The sequence below is a fragment of the Capra hircus genome, chromosome 23 (genome assembly GCF_001704415.2).
Source record: "Capra hircus breed San Clemente chromosome 23, ASM170441v1, whole genome shotgun sequence".
Lineage (NCBI taxonomy): Eukaryota > Metazoa > Chordata > Mammalia > Artiodactyla > Bovidae > Capra > Capra hircus.
The window spans coordinates 20,735,500-20,747,170 of NC_030830.1; the positions used below are offsets into that span (position 1 = coordinate 20,735,500).

An 11,671-nucleotide genomic window follows, 5' to 3' on the forward strand; every position below is an offset into this window, starting at 1 on the left:
ATGAAGAGCTTATATACTTAGCCCCAATATAAGTTGTCACTTCAAATATATTTTTACTCGTTATTTTTCTTAATGTTTTTCAATTATTTACTCTATAGGAGTGTCCACCTGGTAAGCTTTCTTAGCGGTGAATTTGAACACTCAAACAGGTAGGAGAATGAGCCAGGAGACAAGCTCAAGAGTTGCACTTATTGTCTATCTTCTTGCGAGTATTCAAGTTGAATGCCCAAGATTCAGGGCTAGTTTCCTATCTTATGATAGACTCCCCATTGTGTTTTTGGATTATGAAGGCTCTTTACTACGTACATTTTTATTGCCTTTCTCTAAGTGTTCTCCAGAGTAAATATGTGATTTTTAAATATTCAGGATGCAGTGAAATAAATCATTTGGTACATAAAGTCTGTTTACTATTATCTTTAGATGTTAGGAAATGGTTCTCTTCCCCAAGGATTTTTTAAACAGTTTTGTTTTGAGGGTAGAGAACCAAAAATGATGTTTGCATATCATGCCTCTCTTAACCAGGAGTGATAAAGTTTAATAATATACAAAACATACATGGTTATCGAGGAAAGCTACTCTGAATACCTGGAAGCCAGCCTTCAATAAAGGTGAATTAATGGTTAGATATTTACTCAACATTTTTTCTAGCTATAAGGTGAGAATCCCAGGGGATTGCTAGAAATGTTCCCTACTGAATTCACTTTTTAATTCTAGTCACATCAAATCGTTTTCTTCTCCTTTCAAGGATTTCCCAAAGTTAAAATGTTCCTTTTTTTTTTTTTTTTGACAATGGGACTTTATTTATTTTTTTGAATGTACCTTCTTTTTTTTTTTTACTTTAGTATATTAGGAACTCATGTACACCTGTGGTGGATTCATGTCAATGTATGACAAAACCAATACAGTATTGTAAAGTAAAATGTTCCCTTTTTATAGAAAGCATTCCACGGTTTGCATCTCTATTTCAATTTCCTTAGAGCTCTTACTGTTCTCTCATTGTTGATTGCTCTTAAGTAAATCAAATGAATTCTTACTTTGCTAAGAAAAAGCAGCAAAGTGAAGTTTTTAAAAATTTACTCTCTGTTAGATCTTAGGATGATAAACACAAGTGTTATTAGAGAAGATGATAGGCTGGCAACATGCTCTGAATCCCTGGAAGAAAGAAAAATATTGATAAATCTACCTTTTAAAAAGTGTTTGAGTAACGGTCCACAAACACCATGTAACTTTAATATTTAATAATCTAGTGGTCCAAATATCGTACAACCTGTGATGCTGGGATTATTTAAATAGCAATGCTCTCTCTCAAAATATTATTGTCTGGGTGAGAAAATTCTCAGCAGGAGGACTCCGGTTCCCATCAGAGATAGCATTCCATACCTTACTTGCTCTTTTCTTTCAAGTGATGCTGAATCGAACACCAGTCACTGAATTTCTCCTCCTGCCAGTGACAGACATCCAAGTACTGCAGCCTGTTCTCTTTGTGGTTTTCCTTGCAATTTACATTGTCAATCTGGCTGCGAATGGAGCCATCCTGAGGGTTGTCATCTCTGATCCAAGACTCCATTCTCCTATGTATTTTTTCCTGGGAAACCTGCCATGTGTGGATATCTGCTTCTCCACAGCGAGTCTGCCGAAGATGATGGAGAACTTCCTCTCTACACACAGAGCAATTTCTTTCTCGGGATGCATAAGCCAGCTTCATTTCTTCCACTTCATGGGCAGCACAGAGGCCATGTTGCTGGCCGTGATGGGCTTTGACCGCTTTGTGGCTATATGCAAACCACTTCATTATACTCTGATCATGAATCCTCAAGTCTGTATCCAGATGGCTCTCACTGTCCGGATCATTGGTTTTTACCATACTCTGCTGCACTCAGTAATGACCTCTCGCTTAAACTTCTGTGGTTCCAACCGTATCCATCACTTCCTCTGTGATGTTAAGCCGTTGCTGGAGTTGGCCTGTGGGAACACTGAGCTCAACCAGTGGCTGGTCAATACGGTCACAGGCACCATTGCCATGGGTTCATGCTTTCTAACATTCCTGTCCTATTTCTATATTATTATCTATCTTTTTTTCAAGACCCACTCTTGCAGCATGCTTCATAAAGCACTGTCTACGTGTGCCTCCCACTACTTGGTAGTTGTTCTTTTCCACGTCCCTGGTGTTTTTGTTTGCATTCATCCTGCCTCAAGGAGCTCCATGGACCAGGATCAGATCAGTGTCATTATGTACAATGTGGTCACTCCGATGCTAAATCCACTGATCTATACTTTGAGGAACAAAGAAGTAAAGAGGGCCTTGAGGAGGGTGATTTCAAGGAGTCAGTGACTAGAAGAAGTCTAGAGAACTCTTCTCAGGCATAAATCAACAGGCAATGAGGAACTGGAGATATGGAATTATACTGCTTGTCAGAGTGTTTACTATCTGTGAAACAAAAGGAACTGTATTAAAGAATAATAAATGGAAAAGTCCAGTAAGTCATGTTAAACAATGCATTCCTACATAATATAAGGAAAATTTGAATAAATGGGACACTGTCCATTGAATTTTATTGTTCAATTTGTTTTGGACATATCAGTTGATAAAAATGACTTGTTATCTATTTTTTGTGTTCTTGAATAAAATCAGATACAGAAATTTGCCTCAAGTACTCATACATTGTATACTTGGATAATGCTTAAGTATGTTTACCTATGTGTTCCCTGCAAGTTAACATATCATAATGTGAATAATATAATTATACTGTTTCAGGGACTTCTCTAGTGGCCCAGTGGTTAAGACTCCAAGCTTCTAGTGCAGAAGATACAGGTTCAGGCCCTAGTCAGGAAACTATGATCCCACTTGTTGCATGGCACAGCCAAAATATAAAATAATTTTTAAAAATTATTACACTTTAAACTGTTTTCTTAAACTGGTACACATTAAGGACTTTAATTTATGGTCATGGACTCCACAAGAAAGTCAATGTAAATTCACATATGAGTTAAAGGACATTTTTAAGCAGTATGTCATGATTTCTTTTTCTCTAAGCAGAGAGGCAAGTAATTAAAATAAATAGTAGTCTGAGTTCTAATTAATACAGATAGTGTAACTAATGGTTTAGCTAAAGAGTTTTATGAACTCTGACCCCAAAGATATTTAATAATTCAATTGAATAACCTGTCAAAGATTACTGTAAAATATTGTTCAAAGTGGAGTCCGCTTGTAAAAATCTCAGGAATACCTTTCTAGTTCATTATTATGTGATTTTCCCTTCAATTTCTGGTCATGGAAAATTGAGTTTCAAAATTCTTCCTTTTTATTTAGTTTTTTTTATGTCTACACTTATTTTCACAGACTGTAACATGGTATATTATGATGCAATACCAATGAAATATGCTGCAGCTGCTGCTAAGTCGCTTGAGTCATGTCCGACTCTGTGCGACCCCATAGACGGTGACCCACCAGGATCCCCCATCCCTGGGATTCTCCAGGCAAGAACGCTGGAGTGGGTTGCCATTTCCTTCTCCAATACATGAAAGTGAAAAGGGAAAATGAAGCCACTCAGTCGTGTCCAACTTTTAGCGACCCCAAGGACTGCAGCCCAACAGGCTCCTCCATCCATGGGATTTTCCAGGCAGGAGTACTGGAGTAGGGTGCCATTGCCTCCTCTGATGAAATATGAAGAATTTATAAACATTTTTTGTCTTGTTTTTCTTATCTGTCACCAAACTTATACCAAGTAAAAACTATTAAATAGTAGTTGCAGAAGTATTTTTGGAGCTAACTGACAAGAATTACTATTTTCCTCCCTTTGTAAATTCCTAGCAATGCCACTGGGCCTGAAACCATGGTGGGGCAGCGCCTAAAACTACTGAGAGACGCAGAATGATGCAGCAGCTCAGCGGTGAGGAGCCTGCACTTTCCCTCTCGAGGGTCCGGGCTCAGTCACTGGTTGGGACACTAAGATCCCACAAGCCAGGCAGCACAGCCAATAAGTAAATACAGTGAACAGAGTACAGACAAATAAGACTGTAAAAGAATCTTTTGAGCTGATATACCATTCAAATTGTTTACATTCACATTTGTAAATCCAAAGGATTTGGTTCTGATCTTACTCACATTTCTTCTATCTTCCAACTCTACCTTCTTTGGCCTCTTAATTTCAGTTTTGTTAATCAAAAGAATGTATGCGGGGGGAAGATATCTTACACTCTGGACTCTCTCAGAATTTCTGTTGAACAAACTTTTTGACATTATCCAACCTACATAGAGGCTGTAAACTATAGAGGAGCACATGATTAGCTATGGTTGCATGATACACTGTCACCCTAAACACAGAAGGTTAAACACTTATTTAATTAAACTGCATTATTTTGTGATCCAGAAATTGGGAAGAGTACAGCAAGGAAGTACTGACTCTGTTTAATGATGTTACAGGTCTCAACCGAGATGACCTTATTTATAGATGTATGAAAATAATTTAATCAACTGCAATATATTTTCATGACAGACATTCTCAGAACAATAAAAATGAAAGGACATATGTAACAGTTTATGCCTCTTCCAACTATTCTTACTTAAGGAAACAAGGCAGTAATGAGGAAGAATTCGTGAAGTTTTAAGGAATCTTTCTACTTTTATTTCCAAATCAATATTCAGCTTCTGCTTAATTGTTGATTTTATTCCACAACCCTATCTATAGGAAATTTTCTCAAGAAAAATTTTCTCCAGGTTTTTCTCTAATGAGTAACTGTGGGAACAACTGAGATCTAGTTTCTTAGCAAGTTTAATAACTTCTTTCTTTTTTAAATTGAATTATGGTTTATTTACAATATTATCCTACTATCAAGTGTACAGCATAGTCATCATTATTCTTACAGACCATGCTCCATTAAAAGTTATTACAGGATAATGGCTATAATTCTGTCTGCTACACAGTGTATCCTTGTTGCTTCTCTCTTTTCTTTTTTAATGGAGAAGCAACAAGGATACATTGTATAGACAGAGAATTGTATTATTATATACCTTTCCTTTTTCTTTTTATTTACTTCTATTTATTTTTTATTTTTTAAGGCTTCCTTCATAGCTCAGGTGGTAAAGAATGCGCCTGCAACACAGGAGACCCTGGTTTTACCCTTGGGTTGGGAAGACCTGCTGGAGAAGGGATAGGCTACCCACTCCAATATTCTCAGGCTTCGATTGTAGCTCAGCTGGTAAACAATCTGCAAACGATGCAGGAGACCAGGGTTCAATCTCTGGGTTGGGGAAGATCCCCTGGAGAAGGGAAAGGCTACCAACTCCAATATTCTGGCCTGGAGAATTCCATGGACTATATAGTCCATGGGGTCACAAAGAGTCGGACACGACTGAGCAACTTTCACTATTTTTTTAAGTTTTATTTTTATTGGAGTATAGCCGACTAACAATGTTATGTAGGTTTCAGGTAGACAGCAAAGGGACCCAGCCATACATATATCTGTATTCATTCTACCCCAAACTCTCCTCCCATTCACGCTACCACATAGCACTGAGCAGCGATCCATGTGGTAGAGATCAGTCTCTCTCTCTGTCTGGCCCAGTTATATTTCTTTGCAGTTTGCTGACATGGACAAACTGCTTTTGACTGCCATGGCTATCGACTGCTACACTGCCATCGGCCATCCTCTGCACTATACAGTCCTAATGACTCCCTGCAGATGTGGACTGCTGGTGGGTGGGTCATGGGGAGAGGCCCACTCTGACTCTTTGACCCAAAGCTTGATGCTAACTTATCATTCTATACTAATCTAGAGATGCTTCACTTTTTTGTGATTTTAAACCTCTCTTGAGGGTTTCCTGCTCTGATGCCCACCTCAGTGAGGACCTGATGATGGTTCTGACAGGACTCTGAGGAATCAGCCCTCTCCTCTGCCTCATAAGCTCTTATGCCCATATTTTCCTTGTTGTAGCTCAGGTCCCATCAGCACAGGGCAAAAAGAAAGCCCTGACCACATGCACCTCCCACCTCTCCATGGTCATCCTCTTCTATGGCTTGGTCTTTGCCACCTACCTGAAGTCCCCAGGCCACTGGGGAGTGGAAGAAATGAAGCTGGCTTATGCATCTGAAGAAACTTTGTGAGTAGAGAGGGAGTCTTCAGGCAATTTTGGCATCCCTTTAAAGATGCAGAGATTGTCAAGGAAGGACAGAAATACGAACATGTGAAATCAGAACAATAACTTAAACAATGAGCACACAATAATTAATTATTTATATTATATTCATGGCATACTATAACAAGCAATTGTTGTGATGAATATATAATGAACTGCAATGCAACAAAAATGAACTGTGATAGATGGACAAAGTACATGGCATTTACAACAATAATTAGAATGCTTGGATCCATGTCAGATTGCATATAGGTATTCCTTGGATGAAGCAGAAAGAATATTGTTACCTAAAGGGTACAGCAATAAGTGAAGACACACATTGGAGAGACCAGCCTCAGTCTCCTAGAGATAAATGTGAGCTTTGAGGATCCCAAAATTAAAGAAAATATTTAAATGTTACTACCAGCGGTGAATAGTCAGATTTAGAAGGCACCAAAGCAATACTACTTCTTCCTAGTCCTCTTTTTTGTTTTCCGTAGAATCACAGTAATAAATGAGTATAATATTTTAATGATGATCAATTTTCTGTATGGATCAATGGGATATGACTGGCCCTCATTCCTTAACTGTCCTTGCCCGATCTCCTTCCATTTTTCCATGGAAGTCCTCAACATGAGAAAGTGTATCCAAATCTCTGTCCCAGCAAATGAAAGGTAATTAAAGAAATCCTGAGGCCCTTGACAACTGTACTGTCTGTGGTTATGAAACTAAGAAAGAAACAGAGTAAGGAAGGAAAATAAAGGAAAACCTGGAACTCAAGATAGAAATTCCCCAAGGAGAATTCTCTTATATTGCAGGTATAGAAAGGTAACTTGTTTATTCTTTCAATAATCCTCCCAAACCCCAGGGACACTCTCTCTCAGGCTTTGAATATATAAAGATCTGTGGATCATAAAAGACAGGCAGAATTTCAGAAAGAAGAGGTTTCAGAAGATGAAGAGCTTATGCTGTAATTCCAGTATAAACTATCACATCAAATATTTTTCTACTCTTTATTTTGCAAAAATTTTTCTGTTGGTTTTAATTATTTATTTATTTTTCCTTCCTGTTATGTTGCCCTCTGTGCTTCCAAGGCTTGGCACAGACTCGGCAGCAAGAATGTTTCCTGGTGTTTAGAAACCTCTCTTCTTAAGAGTCTCTTCCCAGGACAGGACTCCCTTCCCGGGACGGAGCTCCCTCCCTACCTCCTTTGTCTCTTTTTTTGTCTTTTATATTTTTTCCTACCTGTTTCTGAAGCCAATGATCTGCTTACACTGTTGGTGGGAATGCAAACTAGTACAGCCACTATGGAGAACACTGTGGAGATTCCTTAAAAAATTGCAAATAGAACTGTCTTATGACCCAGCAATCCCACTTCTGGGCATACACACTGAGGAAACCAGAATTGAAAGAGACACATGTACCCCAATGTTCATTGCAGCACCGTTTATAATAGCCAGGACATGGAAACAACCTAGATGTCCATCAGCAGATGAATGGATAAGAAAGCTGTGGTACATATACACAATGGAGTATTACTCAGCCATTAAAAAGAATACATCCAGGGAATTAGGGAAAGATGGTGGAGGAATAGGACGGGAAGACCACTTTCTCCCTCACAAATTCCTCAAAGGAACATTTCAACGCTGAGCAAACTCCACAAAACAACTTCTGTAGGCTGGCAGAGGACATCAGGCAACCAGAAAAGCAGACCATTGTCTTCAAAAACAGGTAGGGAAAAATATAAAAGATGAAAAAGGAGACAAAGGAGGTGGGGAGGGAGCTCCGTCCTGGGAAGGGAAGCCCGTCCCGGGAAGGGAATTTTAAGAAGAGAGGTTTCCAAACACCAGGAAACACTCTCCCTGCTGAGTCTGTGGCGAGCCTTGGAAACACAGAGGGCAACATAATAGGAAGGAAAAATAGATAAATAATTAAAACCAACAGATTACAAGCCCAACAGTAACTCCCCCAGCGGAAAAGCAGCACAGACGCCTGCATCCACCATTGGGAAGTGGGGGCAGGGCCGGGACGCGCGGGAGGCGAGGGCTGCAGAGCTTTGTAAGAATCGGGCAGGAACGCCCCACGCGCAACCAGAACGATCTAACTTGGGCTAGCAAACCAGACTGTGGGATAGCTACCACGCGAAAAGCTCGAACATAAGACACCGCCAGGACCGAGCACAGAACAAAGGACGGAACGGAAAAAGCCGGCTGCAGACCATCCCCCGCCGGGGACAGGCAGCCAGAGCCGTAAGGACTAAAAGGGGCAATTGCAGACCCGGAGAGACTTTACTTACCTAACTGCAAGCAGGCTCCTTTGCTAAGACTTCTGGGGGTGCTGGACAGTCACAATCTGCCTCACAGGGGGCGCCAGCGGTCCACCCAGAAAGCTGAGCAGCAGCGGCAGAAAAGGTGACAAGCCGCAGCGATCGCGCTCGCCAAACTCCTGAGCTACCCGGACCCGGGAAGGGCACAAAGCGCAGTCCCAGCCGAATCTGTGCCTCTGAGGGCTGCCTGAGCGCCGAACCTGAGCGGCTTGGACCGGGGAAGTGCACGCAGCCTAGGGCCGGTTCCCGGCTGAGCATCCTAGAGCCGGAGCGGTTTGTGCGCCATGAGAAGGGACAGGTCCAGCGGGGCTGAGACACTGTGCACATGACAGTGCTATTTGTTTGCAGCATCCCCCCTCCCCACAGCGTGACTGAACTAGTGAGCCTGAAAAACCAGCGAACAGAAGAAGTTAAACAGAGGGAACCACCTTGGAAGTGATCCCACATGGCCCATAACACCAGAGAAGGGCCAGTTATATTTTTACTATTTTTAAAATCATTCCTTTTCCTTTATTCTTTTTTTTTTTCTGTTTTTTGTTTTTTTTTTCTTTTTTTTCTAACTTTTTTTAATTGTTAAGTCTTCTATTTCTCCTCTAATTTTTATTTATATAACCTATTATTACTATTTAAAAAAAGGAAGACTTTTTTTTTTTCTAAGGCAAACACCATATATAGTCTTTGGATGGTTGTTGGTGGTTTTTTGTTTGTTTGTTTGTTTGTTAATAATTCTTTTTTTCTTTTCTTTCTTCCTTTTTCCTTCTTCTTTTCTTTAATACTGTATCTTTGAAAATCCAACCTCTACTCTAGATTTTTAATCTTTGCTCTTAGGTTTTTGTTGTCAATTTTGTACATTTAAAAACCCAAACTTCACTACCCAAGTTTACCTGAGAGCGAGATTACTGGCTTGACCACTCTCTCCTCCTCTGGACTCTCCTTTTTCTCCACCAGGTGGCCTCTGTCTCTTTTCTCCCCCATCTCTTCTCTATCCAACTCTGTGAATCTCTGTGTGTTCCAGACGGTGGAGAACACCTAAGGAACTGGTTACTGGCAGGATTTGTCTCTCTCCTTCTCATTGCTCTCTCTTATCCTCCTGGTCACCTCTGTCTACTTCCTCTCTCTCCTCTTCCCCGTATAACTCTGTAAATACCTCTGAGCTGTCCAGACTATAGAGCACACATAAGGAAGTGACTACTGGCTAGCTTGCTCTCTCCTCTTTTGATCTCACCACATCTCATTCCAGTTACCTCTAACTACCGCCTCCATCTTCTCTTCTTCTTGTAACACAGTGAACCTCTCTGAGTGTCCCTCAATGTGGAGAAACTTTTCATCTTTAACCTAGAAGTTTTATCATTGGTGCTGTACAGATGGAGAAGTCTAGAGGCTACTGTAAAAATAAAACTGAAAACCAGAAGCAGGAGGCTTAAATCCAAAGCCTGAAAACATTAGAGAACTCTGAATTCAGGGAACATTAAGCAATAGGAGCTCATCAAATGCCTTCATACATACACCGAAACCAAGCTCCACCCAAGGGCCAACAAGTTCCAAAACAAGACATACCACTCAAATTCTCCAGCAACACAGGAACATTCCCCTGAGCTTCAATATACAGGCAGCTCAAAATTATCCCAAAACCTTTGATGTCTCATAACCCATTACGGGTCACTCCACTGCACTCCAGAGAGAAGAAACCCAGCTCCACCCACCAAAACTCCAACACAAGCCTCCCTAACCAGGAAACCTTGACAAGCCACTGATAGAACCCCACCCAAAGTGAGGAAGCTCCATAATAAAGAGAACTCCACAAATTACCAGAATATAAAAAGACCACCCCAAACGCAGCAATATAACCAAGATGAAGAGACAGAGGAATACTCAGCAGGTAAAGGAACAGGAGAGTTGCCCACCAAACCAAACAAAAGAGGAAGAAGTAGGGAATCTACCGGAGAAGGAATTCTGAATATTGATAGTGAAAATGACCCAAAATCTTGAAATCAAAATGGAATCACAGATAAATAGCCTAGAGACAAGGATTGAGAAGATGCAAGAAAGCTTTAACAAGGACTAGAAGAAATAAAAAAGAGTCAAAATATAATGAATAATGCAATAAATGAGATCAGAAACACTCTGGAGGCAACAAATATTAGAATAATGGAGGCAGAAGATAGGATTAGTGAAATAGAAGATAGAATGGTAGAAATAAATGAATCAGAGAGGAAACAAGAAAAACGAATTAAAAGAAATGAGGACAATCTCAGAGACCTCCAGGACAATATGAAACGCTCCAACATTCGAATTATAGGAGTCCCAGAAGAAGAAGACAGAAAGAAAGATCACGAGAAAATCCTTGAGGAGATAATAGTTGAAAACTTCCCTAAAATGGGGAAGGAAATAATCACCCAAGTCCAAGAAACACAGAGAGTTCCAAATAGGATAAACCCAAGGCGAAACACCCCAAGACACATATTAATCAAATTAACAAAGATCAAACACAAAGAAGAAATATTAAAAGCAGCAAGGGAAAAACAACAAATAACACACAAGGGGATTCCCATGAGGATAACAGCTGATCTTTCAATAGAAACTCTTCAGGCCAGGAGGGAATGGCAAGACATACTTAAAGCGATGAAAGAAAATAACCTACAGCCCAGATTACTGTACCCAGCAAGGATCTCATTCATATACGAAGGAGAAATCAAAAGCTTTACAGACAAGCAAAACCTGAGAGAATTCAGCACCACCAAACCAGCTCTCCAACAAATTCAAAAGGATATTCTCTAGACAGGAAACACGAAAAGGGTGTATAAACCCGAACCCAAAACAATAAAGTAAATGGTAATGGGATCATACTTATCAATAATTACCTTAAACGTAAATGGGTTGAACGCCCCAACCAAAAGACAAAGACTGGCTGAATGGATATAAAAACAAGACCCCTCTATATGCTGCTTACAAGAGACCCACCTCAAAACAAGGGACACATACAGACTGAAAGTGAAGGGCTGGAAAAAGATATACCACGCAAATAGAGACCAAAAGAAAGAGGGAGTGGCAATACTCATATCCGATAAAATAGACTTTAAAACAAAGGCTGTGAAAAGAGACAAGGAAGGCCACTACATAATGATCAAAGGAACAATCCAAGAAGAAGATATAACAATTATAAATATATATGCACCCAATATAGGAGCACGGCAATATGTAAGACAAATGCTGACAAGTATGAAAGGGGA

The 11,671-nt window shown here is 40.1% G+C and overlaps 1 protein-coding gene and 1 pseudogene across 1 annotated transcript; both read left to right on the forward strand.

Annotated features, from left to right (window-relative positions):
- LOC102190086 (olfactory receptor 12D2-like) lies at positions 1,406 to 2,332 on the forward strand. Its single transcript, XM_018038650.1, has one exon. It carries the CDS (start codon positions 1,406 to 1,408, stop codon positions 2,330 to 2,332), a length of 927 nt encoding a protein of 308 aa, XP_017894139.1.
- On the forward strand, positions 3,872 to 6,104 carry LOC102189809 (annotated as a pseudogene).

Coding starts and splice junctions, on each gene's coding strand:
- LOC102190086 (XM_018038650.1), top strand. CDS start 1,406: ATGCTGAATCGAACACCAGTCACTGAATTTCTCCTCCTGCCAGTGACA.